Source organism: Lissotriton vulgaris, chromosome 10 (assembly GCF_964263255.1).
Source record: "Lissotriton vulgaris chromosome 10, aLisVul1.2, whole genome shotgun sequence".
Classification (NCBI taxonomy): domain Eukaryota; kingdom Metazoa; phylum Chordata; class Amphibia; order Caudata; family Salamandridae; genus Lissotriton; species Lissotriton vulgaris.
This window is the reverse complement of record NC_141698.1, coordinates 223,406,688-223,432,886: the sequence shown is the minus strand read 5'-3', so window position 1 is coordinate 223,432,886 and position 26,199 is coordinate 223,406,688. Positions and strand designations below refer to the sequence as shown.

Below are 26,199 nucleotides of genomic sequence, written 5' to 3'. Positions count from 1 at the left end.
AGGACTGTCGAGGGGATAGTATTCCAAATCGTATGACACCTTACACGACCTGTTTTGATGAAGCCAAACCAAAGTTAACATATAACCGCGAGGTTTATAATGCACTTAATAGTATATGGTATGGCATTATCCCGGAACAGCTTAGGGAGTTGTTCCCGACAGCTGCAGACAGGCTCAGCTCATGCTAAAGCACCATCTCACATAAAACCAAGCACTCTGCCTCCAGGATTGTTAAGGCCTGCCATAGGAGTGACTTATAGGTATATATGTGTCCAGATAGGTTTAGATATAGGCATACTATATCTAAGCAAGGGGTGATTACACCACCTTACCCCAGCTGAGTGATCAGCCAGTTGTGTCAATTTTGGATAGTCAGCCAGGGGTGGCAAAAGATATGCTGCATCCCCTGGTAGGCCTTGGATGCACCTATGCCCTGGGCACCTATAGTGCTCTGTACAGGGGCTGATAAGGTGACTCAAGCCTAGTTATGCACCTAGGGTACATGGAATCCATTTTACAGAGAGAGCAGATAGCCTGGGGCCCTGATTAGCAGGGAACCAGGCCAACTAAGTCGAAAATCAGCTAAACACAAGGCAAAAAATCTGGGGTAACTATAGTCAGGTAGCCACCTTCCTACAATACGTTAATAACATATCTCTGCAATAGGTTATGTCTGTCATCCATTGTTTAACAGTCGGAGTGAGCGTTCCACCGCAGCATTTCGATACCTGTCGTTTAGCTAACAGTAATGTCACTACACAAAATTAGCGTTTTACAGCTCTGACAGCATGCACAATACTGAACAGGCAGGTGCGTATATCACAATCAATTTCCGTTCCCACCATTGCGGCAACTATTGAGGTAACCTTCTCCCAGTAGTCTCGTATCTTTGGACAGTGCCAAGCAAGGTGAATAAAGTCAGCCCTGTGTGCGCTACACCTTTTACATCTTGCCTCTGTACTCAGACCATATCTATACAGTTTCGCTGGGATGCAGTATGTTTGATGTACATACTTAAAGTGTAAAATCCTCAAATTACCATTAGGCGTGAGCATCTGAACTAAGGAACACGTGGTAGACCATTCGCCTTCCGTAAGAGGGACCTCCAGCACTTCATTCCACCGTGCCATAGCCTTATCAGTAATGTGTGGAATTTCGTTTTGCGCCGTTGAATATAAGCGGTAGACTAGATGTGTGGTGTTTGATGAGGTCAGTATTAGTTGGAGCGTATTTAAAGTGGGCGGTTCCTCAGGATAGTTTAGATATAACTTTTTAATGGCTTTTTGCAGTCTATGATACGTGAAGCGAAAGAGTAGCGTCTGATTTTGGATGTATGTAAGATCCTGTAAGGGCCGAAATTCCCCTTTCTGATAGAGGTCACCGAAAGTAGTCATCCCCACTTGGTGGAGTAGTTCCATTCCCACCTTTTCCCCAGTTACAGAAAGGTCTGGATGGTGTCGTAGCGGCAGTGCCGGAGCATACAGTGGTGTCTTGTGTGCGAGCTGTCCCAACCTTCGCCACGCCTCCATGGCTGTCTATTGTGTTAATGTCGTCGGTGTGCAGTGGTGGTCTTTTATGCGTTATAATGGCAGTTAATTGCACAGGCATTGCGTCTCCTTCCTCCACTGCCGTATGCGTTAAGTATTGTGTTGTATGGTACCAATGTGTGGCATACTGCGCTTGTGAGCATAGGTAGTAAAGTAGGAAATCAGGTACACTATATCCTCCTCTGGAATACGTAGTGTTAGTGTTTGAAGTTCCACCCGTGCCTGTTTGCCTGCCCATATTAATTTGAGCACTAGCACTTTGATTCGTTTGAAAACTTCTCTGGGAGGAGATATGGGGATGTTATTAAATAAATAAAGGAATTTGGGTACGATATTCATTTTTACAATCTCAATACGGTCCGCTAGGGAGAGTGGCAATTGTATCCATCTATTAACTCTATCCTCCAGGGATGATATGACCCTCCCATAGTTAGTGCGAATTACCAGCTCCGGATCTCCTTGGTACCATACTCCCAAATATTTAATTGGTTCCATTTGCCATTCTAAGGGAAAGTCTGTGGGGTGTGGTTTCGTGGTGTCGGTCAGTGGAATAATGGACGACTTGGCCCAGTTGATCTGAAGGCCTGAATGCCGGCCACATTTGATGTATTCCCTTAGTAGCGGTGCCAGATTTTGCTCAGGGTCTTGCACATATAGAAGCATATCATCCACGTATAAAGATATATGCAGGGGTCTAGCCGGAAAGTTTAAAGCTGAATGATTGTGTTTTTGTCTAACTAAACATGCTAGGGGTTTCCAAGACCAAGGCAAATAGCAGAGGTGACAGTGGGCACCCTTGCCTCATTCCTCTCTGTATGTTTATGTGGTCTGAAATATATCCATTTACCCTGATTCTAGCCACCGGTTTTGTGTACAATAGTTTCACCCATTGTTGGAACATCAGAGGAAACCCCATTCTTGCAAGTATTGTTAGTAGGTAAGACCATTCTATTGAATCAAACGCCTTAGCGGCGTCCAACATCACCGCTATGGCCTTAGTATCTGGGATTAAATAGTGCGACAGTTCAAAAAGAGTCCTCGTGTTATGTGAAGTGGCCCTGGATGGTATAAACACTGCTTGATCCGGGAGGAGCAGTTTAGTCATTAGTGGCTGCAACCTGACTGCCAAGATCTTTGTTAATATTTTGAAATCTACATTTATCAAAGATAACGGTCTATATGAATCACAGACTTCAGGGTCCTTATCTGGTTTCAGGAGAGTTATTATCACCGCCTCTCGGAGTGTCGGGGGCAGTATTTCCTGCTCGAATGCAGTACCATACATAGCTACTAAATGTGGGGCCAATATGTCCACGTATGTTTTGTAGAATTCGCATGTGAACCCATCTGGGCCAGGTGCCTTTCCATTCGGCAGTGATTGTACGATTACGGTAACTTCCTCTACCGTTATCAGCAGTGACAAATACGCCCGTTGATTGTCTGAAAGTCACGCGATGGCTACATCCTCAAGATAATGCAGTACTAACGCCGGTGGTGCGGTGGATTGTGACTTATACAGTTCACTATAAGTTTGGGCAAAACCCTTTAAAATGCCCTCTGCATCAGTGGTTAATGAGTAATCTTTCACTTTTATTTGCAATACCGATGGTGGGCCTCGCCCTTCATTAATCTTGGATGCTAGAACCTTACCTGGTCTGCCACCCTCCCCAAATCTTCTAGCATTTGGACGCTTAGCTATATATTTAAGCTCATCCTTCTTGAATGACTGATGCTCCGTGACCACCTGTCTGAGCTCCCCTAGTAAGGCTGTATCCTGTGTGTGTTCATATTGGGTCTCGAGCTCTTTCATGCTGGTTTCGCATCTGGCCAGTTGTTGCCTTATATCCCTCAATATGCCTACTGTCGTGCTTATGCACACCCCCCTCAAGGTAGCTTTAAATGCCTCCCACAGAACCACTGGGTCATCTACAGAGGACGTATTCATTTGGAAATAATCTCTAATTGCAGTGGCTATGGTGTCAGCATATAGTAAGTCAGTAAGAGCCTTAGCATTAAAACGCCAATTAAAGAGAGGGGGAGAATAATGTGGTATTTGTAACGACAATAGAACCGGATTGTGATCCGACATAGTTCTAGGCATATGTTTCACTACTTCTGTCCATAGTAACATGTTTTCTGATCCTATCCAGTAGTCGATTCGAGACCATCTCCCATGCGCTGCATTTATGCGTGTTGCGCCCATAGTTTCTGGATGTCTTTCCCTTCAAAGGTCGCGCATATTTAAGTCAGCCATTACATCAAGCACTTTTGAACGCGCATTCCTGTGTGATTCAGTCGTATCCCCTGAACGCTCACGCTCATCGTTTAGGGCGAGTTTGAGGTCCCCACCCCACAGTATCGTAGTATCATTTAGTTCGTGCATGTGGTGCCATATTATCTGGTAGAACTCAGGTGCATTCACGTTTGGCCCATATATATATAGTAGCGTCACTCTTTGGCCCCGTAGCCTCCCTGTAATAATTACATATCTACCGTTCTGATCTGTTATCGTGCGTTCAATCTTAAAATTCGTGCCTTTCCTAATCAGTATCATCACTCCCCTAGAGTAGGAGGAATATGTGGACGTATGTGTTTCCGCCCATTTATTGCCTATATTTTTATGTGTATTCTCTGCTATGTGGGACTCTTGTAGTAGTGCGATGTCTATACCCCACCTATCCAGACATGCAAATACCTGTTGTATTATCTTTGGGTTTGTGAAACCTCGAATTTTCCAGGTGATGAGGTTCAATCGCAGTTTACCTGAGAGTGAGTTATCAAGAGCCATTACATTTGAGGTTATGTTTCACTACCGGTATAATGTAATAATATCTCCCTTTGTTACATATGCTAACCGTTCTTGGTACAGATGTTTGACTGCATCTCTGGTAGACATCATGAATTTCAGCAATGCATTTCAAATGCTGTGGTCCGTAAACTAGAACAAAACCCCAATCCCACCTCCCCCCACCCACTTCAGCACCCCAACCCTGCCGAAGCCATATCCCATAATGAACACCCCAAAACATCAAAAGCTTTGTGGGGAACACCCATGTGGAGGTCCATCGAGGGTACACTACACCACCCAACTTAATGGATGGGGGCAGACCTAACTGTTCTACATAGACTTATTCTTCAATATCCTTTGCGGGTAAGGGCATGGCAACTACACCAGAAAGTACCAAATCCTCGATATCATTCCGTTTTTCAATATTTATGCATATACTGTATATTTCCCCCAGCAGGTGAGTTACTAATACCTAAGTGTTCATGGCAGTGTTCAAACAGTGTTCTGCAGCATTTATGGCCAAGAACATTTGGTAACATTTATAGTCAATTCAGTGCTCGGGAACTTGTACTTTTCCTCACTGTGTGCTGCATCACTCTGGTTCTTTACCCAGTTTCCACCTTTGCCACCTCTTTTAGAGTTCACAGGATATTCTATGCCTTGAAAGGGCGTGTTAGTGTCAGAGTGGGTCTGAGTCATCATTTATACCAATTTCAAATGACAACTACCATTCTTTTAACTCCTGTAGTCAATCGTTGCAGGGTATTTACACATTACGTCTCATATCCAGCAGTGTCCAGTTCACCAATCATAATTACTTACCCACCCCAGCTGGTAGCTTGAAATACATTTATTCTATCCCACAGCAGCATCGTTATACAGTTTGCTAGTATGTTAGAAGATCCTGCTTCTGCATTTTTGAACTGGGTCTTACTTGCCATATCTTTAGTCCGAATCTCGTTGTCTTTCAGCTCTTTCCATAGATTTGCGTTTGGCCGTTATTTTCTTGATAAACTCCTGTGCTGCTTTCGGATTGGGGAGAATCAACGTTTTCCCCTCCCATGTAACCTTCAGGCGTGCTGGGTACAACATGACGTAGTTTACTTGCAGTGTTCTTAGTATCGCTTTGGCATTTGCGAACTCCCTCCGTGCCTGGTGTACTGCGATTGTGTAGTCTGGATAGAATTCAAGTCGGTTACCTTGATGGTTTATCTGGCCTTTCTCTCCTGCCAACCTCATTATACTGTCCCTGTCACGATAGTTCAGTACACGCGCCACGATCGGTCATGGCGCCGCACCTGGTGGTGGTTTTGGTGCAAGCGATCTGTGGGCCCTCTCAATGATGAAGATCTATGATAATGCTTCTTCTCCAAATAGTTCCTTGCACAGGTTCTCAACATATGACTCCATGCGGCCCGTATTCGTTGACTCTGGACCACCCGCTATCCTGACATTGTTCCGGCGTGAACGGGCCTCCAACTCCTCTGCCTTAGCCTTGATCACCTCTAGTACCTTCTCCATGTCACTGCATTTACCCGTAGTTTCATGCGCCTCACCCTCCACAGCCGACATGCGTTGTTCGGCTGTCTCCAATCGCTCCCCATGTTTGTCTATTTTTGCAGCCATGTTGTCCATTCTACATGTGAGATGATCAAGCTTCCCATTTATTTCTTGCAAGTTGGATTGTATGGCCTTTAAGATAGCTTCCATGTTACTCTCTGCTGCCATATCTGAGTCAGGTTCACCATCCGCTTGACCATTGGCGCCCCTCGTCGTTCTGCGTGGCTCAAAGTTCAACTTAGGTGGTTGCTTATCCGGTTTCCTCATGTGTAACTCTTGCAGGGCCTTGTAGTGTCTTAGTAAATGGTATATTCTCTACTATCGACCTGCGTCACTGAACAGCTCAAGGCCCGACTTACTATCCCGTTGTATACTCTCAATGGAGGAGGGAATATTTGTATCTTGTTGCGGCAGGTTGTTCTCTCTTTGCCCAGACCACTATCCAGCGGTGTTGTCCGGAAGATGGGCCCTATGGCATATTAGACGACAATGCATGTACTTATGTGCGATGTGGACATCGTCCCCGAGTCGCTCCAGTCATGGCCGATGTGGTCAAAGCTTGCATATGGCGGCACGGTCCATGCCCAAATCACTGCAGAGCAACTCACTTCTCCAATCCCACCTGCGCACTCAGTCTAGATCTAGTAAGGCAATGGAACAGCGCCGACACCGCAGGGCAGTCGGCAGGCCCTGCGTTTTCCCACGCAATCACTTCACACACCAGCCGTAAGAGTGCACGATAATGGCGGGCTATTCAACATCAGTGGGATCTCACAGCAACCTTCCTTTCATTCTTGCGTTAGATACTCGTGCATAGTCTCTCATCCCATGAGGTTTAATATCTCAATTTTGTGTCATTCCAGCCACATCGACTTCTTGGTTACTGCAATGGTAGATGGCTGCTTCGGAGCACAGGTTCCGGCGCCCAGGTCGAAAGTTTTTCAGTGGGGCGGCAACACAGCAATTCAAACACCCAGCATAGCTATCATGTGGAACAACTGCCCCCGCTTTCCCTGCATGTGGTCGCTGATCTCATCTCGCAGTTCGCTCGTTGACAGTGCTGCTAGCGCCCCACTTTACACGCAGTTAATCACTGGCGCCTCGGTAACATAGGTGCCGCCATTTTGAGACCCTGAGCCTCGCAATGTCAGAGTTTGCTCCGCCGCGTATTAGCATGCCACTTACATACACCATCGGGTCGGGATTCAGCCTATCTCCCGATCTGCTCTGCCACAGTTTTGGATCCGTTTCATCCTCTCCGCGCTGCATCCGATATTGCTCATCCCCTCCTCAAGGGTTACAAGAACTAATGGCCGCCATTTTACCTCTGATCCGGTATTTTTCGATCGCAGCACATATCTCCGAAAATCCTGCAGGTAACGGGTGTATGATTTCCTCTAGCCGTGCCGCATATCTTTCCATACACCGTACTTTGCTTTACGCTGTTTTTGGGTCCATTTATTTATCTTTATATCGCTGGACTAGTGTCTGCCCGGCGGAGCTGCCGATTCAAGCAGCTATCCCGCTGTGCGCCCCTAGCGCCAATCAACCCCCCACCCCATCATGGGCCATCATGGCAGCCACGGGGCTCTGGGAATGCACATTAGCAGTATGTGGGAGCCATCTGGCTCTGAAAAGAAACATGCCCCCATCTCTGGAGCCCTCTGGCTCTAAAAATGAATATGCCTCGTTGCAGCGGCCCGCAACTGCGGTGCCGCTGTGAAGATCAGCCCCACGCTGGGGGCCCCAACAAAAAAGCTCATGGCCCTCTGGCCCCTTTTAAGTAATCATGGCTACGTTGGAGCGGCCTACTGCAGGACGGGGCTGCTCAGAAGCGCACATCACCCTGTGCCCGGATCAGGCACCATCTACACTCCCCATGGAGCCACCCCCCCCCCCCCCCCCCCCCAGCCCTTCCTCACTCATCGGGCTGCTCGCTGGGGGCTCCTCTTCACGGGGATGGCGGGACCTCTCTCGACGTCTCCTCTTCACGCGGGCCCCCTCCTGGGACCTGGGGCTTTACGAGCAAACGCAGGCGGGGCTCCCTTCAGCACACAGGAGTCCTGCCCTGACAAACGCTTCTCCCTACACTCCTCTCCTTTTTCCGGCCGGTGCGCGGGGCTTTCCCTTTGCAACGGAAGCCCCGGAGTATCATGGCAGCCCTTCCTCTTCCGTCCTGCGGCCCCGCTCACAACCAGGCGGGCCGCGGGTGGAGGCAATCTTTTCCTGCGGCTCGGGCCGCGGCGGTGATTCTGGGGGGCAAAATGAGGGGTGGGCCCCCTCGAATTAGAGACGGAGATGAAGCTTTTGATTACATAGGATGTTATTTGTTTAATTTTCAGGCGCTCCCTGATGAAGGTGCCAACAGCACCGAAATGCATTGGAATGATTTATGTCTACGCCTAACATGATTTAATTTGAATTTAATGTGAATTAACTGGTGGTAATAAGAATGAAAGAACTCTGATGAATTAAACCACTGTATGAACTATATCGTTTATCAGAGCTGGTATCCAGCACCTGAAGCTTGTGCCTAGGGTCACACACCTGTGATGTAACAGGCGTGCGACCAGTGGAAAGATCAAAGAACTCTCACACAAATACCAGGTAGGGAAACAAAACCACACCTGCTCACAATGAACTGCAGTCCCATAGAATCCCACGACGTGAGGAATTGACTCTTGCTCACAAAAACCTGCAGTACTGTAGGGTCCCATAACGTGATGAGTCGTGAACATACTCCCAATGTTCCCAAACAAGTAGAGAAATTGCTTGTGACAGGCATTCAAAATTCGGAGCTTGGTAGATAACATACAGTAATAAACCCAAGCTGCATGTTTTAACTTGAATTACTCTCACATTACGATCTTCCTCATACTCTCCAAAGATGGCGGCACATAGTTAACGACCATGCCGGGTGGCTCCAGGCACAGCCGTGCCTACAAACGTCTGAAGACAGCAAAACACCACGAACTAGAAGGAAACGTTGTCACAGAGGATCGCTGAGCGCTGGACACATCACGATGCAGGTCAGTATGCGCACGCTACCCAGAACGTTTGCTCAAGCGCGTGCATAGATGGTCTCGTGGCATATTTAAATTTAAAAGAAAACGGCGCCCTGACAAACCCTAATCGTAGACCATAAAAAATAACAGACAATCCAAGTCTCACCTGACATAGCTCACTGGGCTAAGGTGACCTCCACTGTGTGACCCCAAATTTGTTACGCAAACTAGCCCCAAATGTAGATGAACATGTGAAACAAAAATTCATCTGAATCAGACTTTGCTTGAAAGTGCAGGTCTCAGTGCCACATAGGCAGCTCAGTAAAGTGTAGAACCAAAGCGCCGAAAAAATCCACAGCTGTCCAGCGAGAATTCCTCCGTACCAAGTACAGGCCTCTCTGCCTAGTAGCAGAAAAGTGACATCTTGTAAATTGGGTTAAAACAAGCAATATGCAGACAGTTTCCATGTAATTTAACGTTGTGGTAAGACCTTAACTCCATGAAACTGTCAAAAACAACATGAACCGCAGCAGGAGCAAGAAAAAGAGTAGATAAAGACATTTATCTTCATCGGCAAAATTCTTAACCAGATGTTCCAAAACACACACGAAAAAAAATAGCTCCTCTGTACTGATGCCAATAGGCAAACATTGTATAGCATTAGTAAATTACATGGTTCCATTAAGTATTTCTTGGACTTAAAAAGATCCACAGGCACATTACTTCTACATCGTTGATAGTCCATGCTTGTACTTCCTATGTGCCATCATAACACCAAACTTTGATGAACCACACAGCTCCTGTGTGGTACATGTGAAATCATTCACGGAGTTCAGTCTTTAACTCTAATTTGAGCAGCCACAATTCCTTCACGCTGTAGATACATCCATACAGCAGATACTAAAGGAAGTGGTAGGGTGATTCTTAAATTAGGCATACCCTAACATACAGACCATACCTGTGGTCAAGTCCATGGAGTAAGATCAGGCAAGACACAGGTTGGGGCCGTCCGATGACAGGACACTGGTGGGGCTGACTTGCCTTTTACTCCATTCTACTTCATGTATTTTTCTTTCCTTTTTTTTTTCTTTGTAGTTGCGCTGGTTACAATGTTTTCTTAGTAGTCTCTGGGTTACTGTTAAGTCCTTAAGTACGCTTGGGTCCAGGTCCGCTCGTCGCCAAAAATATGTTGTACTTTGTACATGAAGACACTAGTAGCCAGGTTGTAAGTTTCTTGAAGTCTTCTTTATTAATCCATGTCTTGTAACATCAGACAGGGATCATCCAAGTACAGCTCTTAATCCAGCTCTAATAACTCCTATGCCAGCCCCACCAGGAGCAGCCTGCCTAGCTGCTCAGCCCATCTCCAACTGTCACCCTCTCATCCACACAGTCACCCAGGCATTCCATTCATCACAGGCACCCCAACATTCCGTCACCATCTCTCACTCTGGCTGAGCAGCTAGGAAGTCCTAGGCTGATTTACATTCTTATGTAAATCTTAGGATATAACACTGAGCATGAGAGGGGTGGGCAATGGGTGTTGCGGTGTGCGTTTCAGTTCAAAATCCATTGATTTTGACGCTGTCCCCTATTTATAAGGGTGGCGTAAATAGAGGCAGCGCTAAAATTAAGACCAGGAAAAACCTGGTTGTAACATGGCGAAACGAGGAGAAATGCTTTATATCTCCTCGTTTTTGCTGTTTCTGTGTGTGCTCCATCATGCAGTACACATATGTAGAAAGGTGGACACCTGACTATGGTTAACCCAGATTCGTTGCCTTGTGTTTAGCTGGTTTTCGACTTAGTTGGCCTGGTTCCCTGCTAATCAGGGCCCCAGGCTATCTGCTCACTCCTTAAAATGGACTCCATGCACTCTAGGTGCATAACCAAATTGGTACTGGACACCCTGTCAGCCCCTATATAGTGCGCTATAGGTGCCAAGGGCATAGGTGCCTCCAAGGCCTACCAGGGGCTGCAGCATAGCTTTTGCCACCCCTGGCTGGTTCTTAAATTGACACAACTGGCTGATCACTCAGCTGGGGCAAGTTGGTGTAATCACCCCTTGCTTAGATATAGTATACCTATATCTAAACCTATATCTGGACACATATAAACCTATAAGTCACTCCTATGGCAGGCCTTATCAATCCTGGAGGCAGAGTGCTTGGTTTTACGTGAGATGGTGCTCTAGCATGAGCTGAGCCTGTCTGCAGCTGTCGGGAACAACTCCCTTAGCTGTTCCGGGATAATGCCATACCATATACTCTTAAGTGCATTATAATCCATCGCGGTTATGTGCCAACTTTGGTTTGGCTTTATCAAAACATGTTGTGTAAGGTGTCATACGATTTGGAATACTATCCCCTCGACAGTCCTGTCGACGGGGAGAGCATTCCACCCTTCTAGAGGGAGAAGACATGTTACTTTACTAAAACGCGGTTAATCCTAACCAGAGCCTCAGCATCACAAAATGGATGCTGCTGACACCGACACAAGTCTGACCTCCTGCTGCTGACGGAAACTTGGCAAAGGAGCCCTGGACAAAGGGTTTCCTGTCACGGGGAGGTGCTACACCACCCCACAGATGTGGGGACACTCAGTGTTTTGTAAAATACCCCTCACACACCAACAGGCCCCTTGGTGTCATGCTTTATCATTGGGGCCTTCGGACCCCTCTAACGGGATGCGGCGTGCTGCGACCTACGACTACGCGGGAGCACTGAAAGTGTAGACTATGTGTGGTGCGTGTGGTGGAAGTGGTTGGGTATTTTAAAATGTGAGTGGTGGGATATAGTGAGTACCTGGCTCGTAGGTGTCAGGAAAAAACTTTATTCACAACCTCGGGCTGGTACTAATAAAAGAAGTGCAGGTTGAGGTAGTTAACTGTCGTGACTATGGACAGTACCTCTGGTGTGCGTCGACATGTTTCTGAGCTGGTGCTCCTTCTTCAGGACGGTGGCACAACTTCCCCACCTTACTCACGTTTTTCTAGTTGGTGTATAATTAACCAGAAAGTGAAAGACTATTTACAGTGTTTTTAAAGGAAAACTAAGGCTATAATGTGCCTACAGCGGTATAGGAACATGCAGTTGCATGACCTAGAAAGACAAAAAACAAAACCCAAAAAAGAATGAATTTGGTTGCCCTGATTAGGCTAGCTCACACAGGTGCAGTCACCTGGAGCACCAAAGATGCACTGATCCTGTAAAGGAAAAAAGACACACAAAACACACAACGAAGATAACACACATTAAGTTAAGGAGGCACTCTGGTCTTACCTATTGTGTAAAGTTTTTTTGCTTCATGAGCATTTAAAGAACGTCAGGGGTTTTGTTGCTAAATTCGCAATCTAGATGGACAGAAATTAGATTTCAGTATTTAGGAAATGGTGTTTTTGTTTACCCAATACTTACAGGCTCGGGATGAAATTACCTCCGTGCTACCCCTTACGCTGCTCCGCTGGTAATGGCTAAGGTAGCTCTCCCTCTCGTTTTTATGCTCGAGCTACTTAATTGCTTTGCTGGTCATTGGCTAATTGTCGGATGCGTTTTAAGCCCTTATAAGGGTGATCCGTTCACTGGCTAGTTGATTGATATTCCTTATTTGGTATGTCCGGTTTGTATTAGCAATCAGCCGTGGAATGGTGGGGAGAGCTGAAGGAGCGCAAGCGCGGTATTGTTTTGATGTGCGCACGCGTATGCGTAGTGATTGTTGTGGCGTGCGGATTATCATAAAGCGCATGCGTGTAAGAGACGCGTCTGTGCCTGCTTGTCAGTACTCTATAGTACGCATGCGTGAGATTCTATTTCTTGGTAACGCTAATCGTAGTGCAGCGCGAGTGAGCCTACAGCTGAATTAGTGTGTTCAAAAACACTCTTAACGGACAGATGGTTTTTATAAACCTTAAAAGGTTCATAAGTTTCTGGATCCCAAGGGTGGATAAAGGGACCAGAGGACAAGAAACCCCAAAATGCAACGCAGGTGTGCTACTAATTAAAATACTGCATCGGTGGGATGTCCCATCAGTGTGTTTAGTCATTTCTTATATAGGCATACAAATAGGAGGGTCATTGGGGTCCTCAATGTAACATGTTAATAATGAGCCTGCAGGAAAGGTTGGGTTCAAAGTCCGAATTAGTGTGAGTTGGACAGCTGGCCCCAGGGGACATCATCATTCAGACCATGGGTGTGAGTGCCCAAGCGGAACACCCATCGTTGTTTTTTCTGGAAAAGATCCGATTCTGATGGTATGTGTTCGATTATTGTCCATCGCAAATCATTCACACAGTGTTGTTTTTCCAAGTAGTGAGACGTCATTTTGGTAGTGGATTTTTTGCAGCGTATATTGCTTTTATGTTCTCCCACTCTTGTTTTCACAGGTCTGGTGGTCATGCCTACATATTCTAAACCACATGGGCATGTGATCATGTACAAAACGTTTTTCGTATTGCAATTCGTAAAACGTCGTTGTTCCCAAGTTGTGCCATTCCTGAATGTTAAGGTGTTGCTTTTTGCGTTAGATGACAACTGCTGCAGTTGCCACAGGGAAAATGTCCCTGGAGCCCAATTGTGGTTTGCCTCATCGTGAGATTCTGTTTGGGTCTCGTGTGGACCAGTAAATCCTTGAGGTTCCTACCCCGGCGGTGTGCATGCATCGGTTTCTCTAGGTTCATGCTTCCACAGTTTAGTATCCTCCAGTGTTTATTTATGATCCTGGATACCTCATTGGATATTGTGGAATAGGTCGTGACACATATTGGTCTCTTATTTTCATCTCTACTCTGTGGTTTTTCTTCCAGGAGTGCATCCCTATGATTGTTCTTGGCTCTTTTCATTGCCTTATCAATGATCCTTGCGGGATATTGTCTTTGCATCAACCACTTCCACCACACGCACCACACATAGTCTACACTTTCAGTGCTCCCGCGTAGTCGTAGGTCGCAGCACGCCGCATCCCGTTAGAGGGGTGCGAAGGCCCCAATGATGAAGCATGACACCAAGGGGCCTGTTGGTGTGTGAGGGGTATTTTACAAAACACTGAGTGTCCCCACATCTGTGGTCGACATTCCCTTTGTCCACTGTGAGTAGGATTCTTTTTGTTTATGTAACAGTGCCCGTGGAGTAAGAATCCTAACTCTTTACTCTACCTCCCTTCTGTGGTTATTTTGCTACACCACTCCAGACAGGTGGTAGTTTATTGGGGCAGGGAGGGCTGAAAGAAACTAGACAGTGCCTGGGGTGCACAAGGCTTCCCCTTGCATAATCCGGTCAAACCGGTTCTGGGGCACACCAGCCCCAGTCTCAGCGCGACCCTGTACAAAGGGAATGGGGTGTAACCACCCCCTTCCTGGGTCCCACTCATAGGAGGGACCTAGCAGGTAATCCAGCCCTCTAGATTGGTATAAGAATGGGAGCAGTGCCAACGCACTCAGATTATCCTGATGAAACATTTGAAACAAAACTCTGGAACCTTCGACATCCTACTCGACGTAGAAGACTGAACAATCTCCCTTGTGGTCAAGGAGTGACCACCCTGTGCAAACATATTTACAACAAGGGGTGGTGAGGGACAGAGTCTCTGAATTAAGCAGAAAGCTCTCACCCAGTCAAGAGATCAGGGCTAGATCCAACACCGTTTTTTAGCTCACTGCACCATCCCAGTTTCAGAACCTGGCTGTATGCAAATTAGTCTGTTCCTGTCCCAGTGCATGATGGGAACAGGGCAAACCAAACTACAAAAGCCAATTCTTACACTGGGAAGGAAACAAGCTCCCGGGGACCGGTTTCTAGCATTACAGCCGTCTTCGGCCCGGTTTGCTTGAATCCTGATGGTGCAATGAGCAAGGGTCTCACATCTGAGAATACCCTTCCACGCTTAGGGTGGACAAAAATATTTACAACAAGGGGTGGTGAGGGACAGAGTCTCTGAATTAAGCAGAAAGCTCTCACCCAGTCAAGAGATCAGGGCTAGATCCAACACCGTTTTTTAGCTCACTGCACCATCCCAGTTTCAGAACCTGGCTGTATGCAAATTAGTCTGTTCCTGTCCCAGTGCATGATGGGAACAGGGCAAACCAAACTACAAAAGCCAATTCTTACACTGGGAAGGAAACAAGCTCCCGGGGACCGGTTTCTGGCATTACAGCCGTCTTCGGCCCGGTTTGCTTGAATCCTGATGGTGCAATGAGCAAGGGTCTCACATCTGAGAATACCCTTCCACGCTTAGGGTGGACAAAAATATTTACAACAAGGGGTGGTGAGGGACAGAGTCTCTGAATTAAGCAGAAAGCTCTCACCCAATCAAGAGATCAGGGCTAGATCCAACACCGTTTTTTAGCTCACTGCACCATCCCAGTTTCAGAACCTGGCTGTATGCAAATTAGTCTGTTCCTGTCCCAGTGCATGATGGGAACAGGGCAAACCAAACTACAAAAGCCAATTCTTACACTGGGAAGGAAACAAGCTCCCGGGGACCGGTTTCTGGCATTACAGCCGTCTTCGGCCCGGTTTGCTTGAATCCTGATGGTGGAATGAGCAAGGGTCTCACATCTGAGAATACCCTTCCACGCTCTGTTCATCACCACCCCCTTTTCTGAATCGTTTTTGGCCACTATAGGTGTGGCAGGGTATACTCAGACATGAGTCCCTTTCTCACTGCTCCATCAGGATTCAAGCAAGCCGGGCCGAAGACGGCTGAAATGCCAGAAACCTGTCCCCGGTAGCTTGTCTCCTTTCTGGTTAAGAATTGGCTTGGTAGTTTAGTCTGCCCTGTTCCCATGATGCACTGGGCCAGGGACAGACTGATTTGCATATAGCCAGGTTCTGAGCTGGGATGGGGCAGTGAGATAAATAACGGTGATGGATCAAGCCCTGATCTTTGGACTGGGTAAGAGTGGTCTGCTTAATTCAGACACTCTGTTCATCACCACCCCCTTTTATGAATCGTTTTTGGCCACTATAGGTGTGGCAGGGTATACTCAGACATGAGTCCCTTTCTCACTGCTCCATCAGGATTCAAGCAAGCCGGGCCGAAGACGGCCTAAATGCCAGAAACCGGTCCCCGGTAGCTTGTCTCCTTTCTGGTTAAGAATTGGCTTGGTAGTTTAGTCTGCCCTGTTCCCATGATGCACTGGGCCAGGGACAGACTGATTTGCATATAGCCAGGTTCTGAGCTGGGATGGGGCAGTGAGATAAATAACGGTGATGGATCAAGCCCTGATCTTTGGACTGGGTAAGAGTGGTCTGCTTAATTCAGACACTCTGTTCATCACCACCCCCTTTTATGAATCACCCTGTGCAAACAGGCACCATCCAGCACCTCGACGTTTGCTTTGTTGCAGTTCCCACCGGAACTCGCGCGACAGAGATCGACAAGACCCAGCGTGCCTGCCTTCTAACAACCCGATCCACAGTCCCTGCAGAGCTGAGACCCGTGGAGGCGACCTGAAGCGTGGGGCCGGCTATCTTGGAAAGACCACGAGACGCTGACCGTGCAGCTCCCGAGGCACCCTCGAAGCTGTGCATTGGGGTTTGAGAAGCCCCAGCCCTGAGCCTCTCATGCACCAAAGCTCACCCCTCTACACTCACCGAGTGCTGCGTGGGGCCCTTCTGCATCTTTTGGCTCAACGCGTTGGTCCGGTCGCTTGCCCGTTGGCTAGCGGCCCTAGTACCGAAGAACCTTTGAATTTGACTTGTGGGTCTGGTTGCTCCAGACTTGCCCTAGCTCCCCTGAAAAGGAGCACCCGCTCTGACCCTCCTGGTCCGAGTAAGAAGCGATCTTCAAATCCTGCGTTGGTTACGCTTGCCAAGGTTTGTTTGCTCCAATCCAGAAGCCGACACCGCCGACAGCAAGAGCCTGCGTGGGACAGCTCGTGATCCACTCCTGGACATCCTCGGTGCCCCAGATTCCACGTGGCAGCGGAGACAAGCTTCACGACATCGACCTGATTGCGCCCGACATTGCCTGGTTCCTTCCTGGTTCCACCCTGGTCACTGCTGAGTGACCCAGACTCTGTCCCCTCTGCTTTCAGATCATCTATATCTTCGATCCACTCTTGGATCACACCGGACACTTCTCTTCTTGACGCCTGCAGCATCTTCATCTTCAGGCACCATCAACCTGCGTGACGAAACCCGACACTACTTTGCACCCGTGGACCCGCTTCCTGTGGGTGAGGTAACTCAGCACCGCCGGTGCTCTTGCACTGGTACACATCTCTAGTGTATATGTCTAAAGTTTCGTCCTTCTAGGTTAGTCGGAAGACTCCTTTAACAGTAACTTTGTAACTTTTACGCACCATTGACTTTGCTTTGGTGCATGTGTGTGCTTTAAGCGCTGCACCCGAATTCCGCGGGCTTTTCCCGACTTCAGCATTGCTAGTCGCGACTGCTCCCAGCGATTCCCCAGGCCCTAGGCCTGACCACTGTTCGATTAGTGATACTTATACCACTTTTTTGATATATGGTTTGAGTGGCCCCTGGGCCTCATCCATAATTGTGCAACTTTTATATGTTTAACTGTGCTTTTGTTTAAACGCTTGTGCTTCTAGACTCATAAAGAGTATAGAGGATTATTCTAGTAATAAAAACATATATTTTTATAATATATAACTTGTGTGATGTCCTTTCATTTGATATTACAGGATTGTTATTGGTAAAACTTCTCGCTTAACACGACCTCTTGAGTTAAGCCTTTATGGCTGCTTAGTCCATGCTACCCTTAGGATAGCTTGTCTATAAGGTTGACTTAGAACCAGACACCATAAGGGATTGTTTGGACTGATACAAGGTGCCCCCAGAATTGGAGACATCATATATCAGGCCAACTTCTCACAACATAGAAACAGCAAAACAACATGACATGAATGATTGTTTATGTGCAGGAAGGTGTCCGTTCCTGCACATAATAAATCATTAAACAAATGAAGATTTGCAGCTTCTATATGTGCTGCACTATGGAGCACACAGAAGGTTCAAAACGCCATTTTGGATTGTTTATGTACACCTTCCTGCACATAAACAATCCTTCTCCACAACGCAGGCCCCCTTGCACTATGGTGCAAGGGTGCCTGCGTTGGCGCTAGACAGCTAAACTTAGTGCAAGCGCATTGAGAAATTGTAAATACGGTGCAGCCCTGCGTTTCAAAAGTGGCAGAATGCGGCGTTCTCTGTTTTGGAGCTAACCAACGCTCCGCCACGTCATTGTAAATATGCCCATAAGTTTTTGCATTACAGCGTCGTGTAGTCGCACAGGTGTTTATTGATTCTTATAACTAATTTTTAATCGGCACCTAGATTGTTGGAATGGCCGGGGCAAGAGCCCTAGTGTGGGTGGGCCAAGCACATGTGTGATTGAGCAAAGGTTTTGTAGGTAGTTATTAGTGTGTGGATTGAATTGAACACTGAGTCCACAGGAATGTATGAAAAAGTATGTGAGAAATGGTGGGAAGGTGGTGGTGGTTGTTCGTTCACTTCTGTTCTTAAACCAGGCTGATGCGCAAACTGCAGGAAATCAGCAATGGCATTAGCTTATGTTTGAAGGGTGGTGGCCTCTCAATTACATGTTTTTATTCGAAAGTCTTTCTTATTTGCAATGAAATAACGATTTAGGTGGTTAGAGAAGATAATGGGTATCTTGGCTTTGCGAGAGGGGAAGCTTTGGAACTGTTTTCTTTGACAAATGGGAGTTATCTGACTGGTGTCGGCTTGCTCTATTAAATGCATTTAGGGCACTTGGACCACTTTGCAGGATATTTAGACATGTAAGAGCCCTGTTTAAACGTGTTTTCTCATCTGTTCTTTGTAGACGGTTGGAGACTTCTTCCTGACTCTCTACGAGATGGGCTTTAATGAGGCACAGGTGCAGGCTGCAGTCCGTGCTGGCATCTTCAGTGTCCAGGAAGCTGCAGAATGGTAAGTAGTTTGTCCGCATTAGTGGTATTGGCATCTCATTCCCCATTAGTGCCGTCTCTAGCTTCTCCCAGTTGGTGCTGTTTTATCTCCCTTTCTCATAGCAGCGTTGTTCTACTCTAGTACTGATTCTGGCCTCTTTCTCTGTTGTTCTAGCCTCCTCCTATATCAAACTTGCTGTAGTATCCTCTCCTATAATACATAATGAAGCATCCTCCAATGTAATGCATACTTTAGTACCTTCTCTATTGATGGTTCTACCATCCTCCTCTGTAATACCAACTCTTTGAGTCATGGTGCTTCTTTGTGTGATTTCGTGCACATAATCTGTCAGAAATGTAATCTCCAATTTTCTACCCCCTTCCTGCTATCCCAGTACATCATCTGTCGCTGGCTACATTTACGTCTGGGCAGAAGAAAACACATTGTGCCATTCCCTATCTTGGTCTGCCATTGTAGAAAAGTGTTGTCTTTTTCTGTCCCTCTCGCTCTATCTTATACATGACTGTGTCATATGCTTAGTCTGAGCCTGGGAAAATAGGAATCTGTCCCACAAGCGGCACATCTAGTCTTGTAGGGAACTCCTCCACATACGATGCCTCAATGTGTCAAATCGCGACACTTTTAAATGAAAAACCTGTGGCTCACATAAAGGCATGCCACCAATATTCCAAGGCATTTCCTATTCCCTACTAACACCCTTAGGTTTACTTGAAGATCCGGTATTTCCCCCTAGTATCGCTCCCATCTCTCTCCCAGCTTCACTTTTTCAACCCTGTGTGTCTCAGAACTTTGCAGTTTTAACAAGATGGCTGTTAGTTGGTAGGCACAGGACCCATTCCTATTATCAACTAGCCCAACTAATTTCAGACTTGGTGTCTTTCATTCAGCTCTGTTGTTAAAGAAAGCAGGATCTTTAATGGTGATGGTAAATCCATCTGGAAACATTTATAAAGAGAGCAGTCCAAGAACACGCTGGCTGCCATGCTAAACAACCAACTCCATCTAACTCTTCCCGGCCCCGCCAGGGCTTCAATTTGACTCATGCTGTCTGCCCCTCAAACTAGGCGGAGTCTCTCTATGAAAAATAAATACAGATAGACGCTGCTAGTTTATGTTTGGTTTGATTTGAAATACAATTTAGTGCTGTGGCCTCTTAATATGTTGAACCCCTTTTCTTGGAAATAGTGAGCATTACCTTTTCTTCAACTAAAACATTAGCAACTAATTTCCCAAGACCTAAATGTTGCATTTTTACCCATTTCAAATGTGTGCAGACAGGTGCTGTAGAGTATTAGTGAGTTTTTACCTTTCAGTAGCAAAATATTTTCTCAATCTAAGATTTAAGGCTCCCTTTTTTAGGTCTCACCTTATAAAGCACATGCCTTGTCTATTGAGGGACATAGTGTTCGCTTACAGTGGGCTTAAAGCCCACCCATTGCTTTCCATTGGTTGGATTTATTATCACTTTTCTTTGCTTGCATCTAGTGTTTGTTCCTTCCCTGGGGAATGAACACATTACTTGTGTCCTTCCACTGCTCCCTTTTCAGGGTCTACACGTTTTCCTTTTAGTTTAAGCGCTCTACGAGTGTGTGCTTTCCAGCTGTCTCCGTTGTGTATGTCATATTGCTCTTTTTCGCCCACGTATTTCTTTCCTTCTTGTTTCTCCCTCAGTTGCAGTTTTTGCTTTCACCCCAAACGCCTACCTTCAGTTGCAGTTATTGTTTCCCTACCCCTCCGTTGTTAGTGTACTTTCCTGTCCACCCACCCTCCGTTGTCAGTGTGCTTGTCCAGCCCACCCACCCTCCGTTGTCAGTGCGCATTCCCACCCACCCTGCATTGTCAGTGTGCTTTCCTGCCAATCCACCATCACTTGTCTGTGTGCTTTCCTGCCCGCCCATCCTCAGTGGTCAGTGTTTTATCCCTCTTTCACACCCTCCTTTATCAGTGTTCTTTCCCGCCCACCCACCCTCCATTGTCAGTGTTCTTAATCCGTTGTTTGTGTGCTTCCTGGCCCACCCTCTGTTGTCTTTGTGCTTCGCCACCCAATATCCTTCTGTTGGCTGTGTGCTTACCCTCCCACAAACTCTCTGTTGTCTGTGCGCTCCCACACCTGCCAACCCTCTGTTGTCAGTGTACTTCCCCGCCTACCAACCCTTCTTTGCTTGTGTGCTTTCCTTACCACTCTCATTTGTGTACTTTCCTGTCTGCCCACCACTTCTTCGTGCTTCCCTGCACACCACTCCATTGTGTGCTTCCTCGCCCCTCCTCCTTTGTGTGCTTCCCCGACCGCCCTCCCTTCTTTGTGTGCGTCCCTGACCACCCTGCCTTCTTTGTGTGCTACCCGGACTGCCCTCCCTCCTTTGTCGTCCGCCCTCCATCCTTTGTGTGTTTCAATGTGTGCTTACCCGCCCTCCCTCCTCACGCTTTCTTGCCCACCCTCCGTTGTCTCTTTGGCAACCCCCACCCACCCTTCTTTGTCTGTGGCTTCACCCACCCACCCTTCTTTGTCTGTGGCTTTATCCACCCACCCTCCGTTGTCTGAGGTTTCACCGACTCACCCTTCGTTGACTGTGGCTTCACCCCCACCCTCCGTTGACTGTGGCTTCAACCATTGTCTGTGGCTTAATCCACCCTCCGTTGTCTGTGGCTTCCCCCACCCACCAACCATCTGTTTCTCTGTGGCTTCCCCCAACCATCTGTTTCTCTGTAGCTTCCCCCACCATCTATTGTCTGTGGCTTCCCCCACTCACCCACCCACAGACCTCTGTTGTCTGCGGCTTCAACTATCTGTTGTCTGTGGTTACCTCCACCCACCCACCATCTGTTGTCTGTGGCTTCCCCCACCCACCCACCCACCCTCCCTCTGTTGTCTGTGGCTTCCCCCATCCTCTGTCATCTGTGACTTCTAATCTGTTGTCTGTGGCTTCTGTTCCACCCACCTACCCACCCTCTGTTTGTGGCTTCCGACCCACCCTCTATTTGTGGCTTCCGAAAATGTTTGTGGCTGCCGACCCACCCGCTGTTGTCTGTGGCTTCCCCCTACCAACCCTCTGTTGTCTGTGGCTTCACCCACTCACCCTGTTGTCTGTGGCTCCACCCACCCATCTTCTGCTGTCTCTGGCTCCAACACCCACCCACCCTCTGTTGTCTGTGGCATCTCCCACCCACCCACCCACTCTGTTGTCTGTGACATCGAATCACCCACCCACCCTCTGTTGTCTGTGACATCTCCCACCCACCCTCTGTTGTCTGTGACATCTCCCACCCACCCACCCTCTGTTGTCTGTGACATCTAACACTCTGTTGTCTGTGACATCTCCCACCCACCCACCCTCTGTTGTCTGTGACATCTAACACTCTGTTGTCTGTGACATCTCCCACCCACCCACCCACACTCTGTTGTCTGTGACATCTCCCACCCACCCACACTCTGTTGTCTGTGACATCAAACACCCACCCACCCACACTCTGTTGTCTGTGACATCTCCCACCCACCCACCCTCTGTTGTCTGTGACATCTCCCACCCACCCACCCTCTTTTGTCTGTGACATTTAACTGTTGTCTGTTACATCTCCCACCCACCCACCCTCTGTTGTCTGTGACATCAGCCACCCACCCACCCTCTGTTGTCTGTGACATCTCCCACCCACCCTCTGTTGTCTGTGACATCGAATCACCCACCCACCCTCTGTTGTCTGTGACATCTCCAACCCACCCTCTGTTGTCTGTGACATCTCCCACCCACCCACCCTCTGTTGTCTGTGACATCTAACACTCTGTTGTCTGTGACATCTCTCACCCACCCACCCACACTCTGTTGTCTGTGACATCTCCCACCCACCCACACTCTGTTGTCTGTGACATCAAACACCCACCCACCCACACTCTGTTGTCTGTGACATCTCCCACCCACCCACCCTCTGTTGTCTGTGACCTCTCCCACCCACCCACCCTCTGTTGTCTGTGACCTCTCCCACCCACCCACCCACCCTCTGTTGTCTGTGACATCTCCCTCCCACCCACCCACCCTCTGTTGTCTGTGACATCTCCCTCCCACCCACCCACCCTCTGTTGTCTGTGACATCTCCCACCCACCCACCCACCCTCTGTTGTCTGTGACATCTCCCACCCACCCACCCACCCTCTGTTGTCTGTGACATCTCCCACCCACCCTCTGTTGTCTGTGACATCTCCCACCCACCCACCCACCCTCTGTTGTCTGTGACATCTCCCACCCACCCACCCTCTGTTGTCTGTGACATCTCCCACCCACCCACCCTCTGTTGTCTGTGGCATCTCCCACCCACCCACCCATCCTCTGTTGTCTGTGGCATCTCCCACCCACCCACCCTCTGTTGTCTGTGGCATCTCCCACCCACCCACCCACCCTCTGTTGTCTGTGGCATCTCCCACCCACCCACCCACCCTCTGTTGTCTGTGGCATCTCCCACCCACCCACCCACCCACCCTCTGTTGTCTGTGGCATCTCCCACCCACCCACCCACCCTCTGTTGTCTGTGGCATCTCCCACCCACCCTCTGTTGTCTGTGGCATCTCCCACCCACCCTTTATTGTCTGTGGCATCTCCCACACACCCACCCTTCCACCCTTTATTGTCTGTGGCATCTCCCACCCACCCACCCACCCACCCACCCTTTATTGTCTGTGGCATCTCCCACCCACCCACCCACCCACCCTTTATTGTCTGTGGCATCTCCCACCCACCCACCCTTTATTGTCTGTGGCATCTCCCACCCACCCACTCACCCACCCTTTATTGTCTGTGGCATCTCCCACCCACCCTTTATTGTCTGTGGCATCTCCCACCCACCCTTTATTGTCTGTGGCATCTCCCACCCACCCTTTATTGTCTGTGGCATCTCCCACCCACCCTTTATTGTCTGTGGCATCTCCCACCCACCCTTTATTGTCTGTGGCATCTCCCACCCACCCTTTATTGTCTGTGGCATCTCCCTACCCACCCTTTATTGTCTGTGGCATCTCCCTACCCACCCTTTGTCTGTGGCATCTCCCTACCCACCCTTTGTCTGTGGCATCTCCCTACCCACCCTTTATTGTCTGTGGCATCTCCCTACCCACCCTCTATTGTATGTGGCATCTCCCTACCCACCCTCTATTGTCTGTGGCATCTCCCTACCCACCCTCTTTTGTCTGTGGCATCCCCTAACCACCCTCCTTTGTCTGTGTGCTTCAACCCTCAATTGTCTGTTTCACTCCTGTCTACATGCTTTCCCCACCCACCCTCCTTTGTGTCCTCCCCATATGTGTGCCCCCCACCCACCCTCCTTCGTGTGCTCTGCCCACCCACCCTCCTTCGTGTGCTCCTATCCACCCACCCACCCTCCTTTGTGTGCTCCCCCACCCACCCTCCTTTGTGTGCTCCCTCACCCATTTGTGTGCTCCCCACCCACCCACTCACCCTTCTTTGTGTGCTCCCCCACCCACCCTCCTTTGTGTGCTCCCCTACCCACCCACGCACCCTCCTTTGTGTGCTCCCCCACCCACCCTCCTTTGTGTGCTTCTCCACCCACCCTCCTTTGTGTGCTCCCCCACCCACCCTCCTTTGTGTGCTCCCCCACCCACCCACCTTCCTTTGTGTGCTCCCCCACCCACCCTCCTTTGTGTGCTCCCCCACCCACCTCACCCACATTTGTGTGCTCCCCCACCCACCTTTGTGTGCTCCCCCACCCACCCTCCTTTGTGTGCCCCCCCACCCACCTCACCCACCTTTGTGTGCTCCCCCACCCACCCTCCTTTGTGTGCTCCCCCACCCACCCACCCTCCTTTGTGTGCTCCCCCACCCATCCTACCCTCCTTTGTGTGCTCCCCCACCCATCCTACCCTCCTTTGTGTGCTCCCCCACCCACCCTCCTTTGTGTGCTCCCCCACCACCCACCCACCCACCCTCCTTTGTGTGCTCCCCCACCCACCCACCTTTGTGTGCTCCCCCAAGTGTGTGCTCCCCCACCCACCCACCCATCCTCCTTTGTGTGCTCCCCCACCCACCCACCCATCCTCCTTTGTGTGCTCCCCCACCCACCCACCCATCCTCCTTTGTGTGCTCCCCCACCCACCCACCCATCTTTGTGTGCTCCCCCACCCACCCACCCTCCTTTGTGTGCTCCTCCACCCACCCATCCTCCTTTGTGTGCTCCCCCACCCACCCTCCCATCCTCCTTTGTGTGCTCCCCCACCCACCCACCCTCCTTTGTGTGCTCCCCCCACCCACCCACCCTCCTTTGTGTGCTCCCCCCACCCACCCACCCTCCTTTTTGTGCTCCCCCCACCCACCCACCCTCCTTTGTGTGCTCCCCCCACCCACCCTCCTTTGTGTGCTCCCCCCACCCACCCACCCTCCTTTGTGTGCTCCCCCCACCCACCCACCCTTGTGTGCTCCCCCCACCCACCCTCCTTTGTGTGCTCCCCCCACCCACCCATCCTCCTTTGTGTGCTCCCCCCACCCACCCAACCATCCTCCTTTGTGTGCTCCCCCCCCCCCACCCACCCACCCATCCTCCTTTGTGTGCTCCCCCACCCACCCACCTGTGTGCTCCCCCACCCACCCACCCATCCTCCTTTGTGTGCTCACCTTTGTGTGCTCACCTTTGTGTGCTCCACCCACCCACCCACCGACCCTTCTTTGTGTGCTCCCCCACCCACTGACCCTCCTTTGTGTGCTCCACCCACCCTCCTTTGTGTGCTCCCCCACCCACCCACCCTCCTTTGTGTGCTCCCCCACTCACCCACCCACCCACCCACCCTCCTTTGTGTGCTCCCCCACTCACCCACCCACCCACCTTTGTGTGCTCCCCCACCCACCCACCCTCCTTTGTGTGCTCCCCCACCCACCCACCCTCCTTTATGTGCTCCCCCACCCACCCACCCACCCTCCTTTGTGTGCTCCCCCACCCACCCTCCTTTGTGTGCTCCCCCACCCACCCTCCTTTGTGTGCTCCCCCACCCACCCTCCTTTGTGTGCTCCACCCACCCACCCACCCTCCTTTGTGTGCTCCCCCACCCACCTTTGTGTGCTCCCCCACCCACCCTTGTGTGCTACCCCACCCACCCACCCACCCTCCTTTGTGTGCTACCCCACCCACCCACCCACCCTCCTTTGTGTGCTACCCCACCCACCCACCCACCCTCCTTTGTGTGCTACCCCACCCACCCACCCACCCTCCTTTGTGTGCTACCCCACCCACCCACCCACCCTCCTTTGTGTGCTACCCCACCCACCCACCCACCCTCCTTTGTGTGCTCCCCCACCCACCCACCTTCGTGTGCTCCCCTACCCACCCACCCTCCTTTGTGTGCTCCCCCACCCACCTTCATGTGCTCACCCACCCACCCACCTTCGTGTGC

General features: G+C 49.4%; 1 protein-coding gene across 4 annotated transcripts in view; it reads left to right on the top strand.

Annotated features, from left to right (window-relative positions):
- The window catches only part of LOC147685008 (uncharacterized), a 2,279,237-nt gene that overhangs the window by 342,721 nt on the left and 1,910,317 nt on the right, over positions 1 to 26,199 (top strand). For 3 of the 4 annotated variants that reach the window (XM_086940905.1, XM_086940907.1, XM_086940908.1), the window contains exon 2: positions 18,709 to 18,815. In XM_086940905.1, coding sequence (XP_086797031.1) covers positions 18,709 to 18,815 — 107 coding nt within the window. Of the gene's footprint in view, positions 1 to 8,795; positions 8,925 to 18,708; positions 18,816 to 26,199 lie in introns of those variants that run through there. The other variant, XM_086940906.1, reaches the window with a different exon arrangement.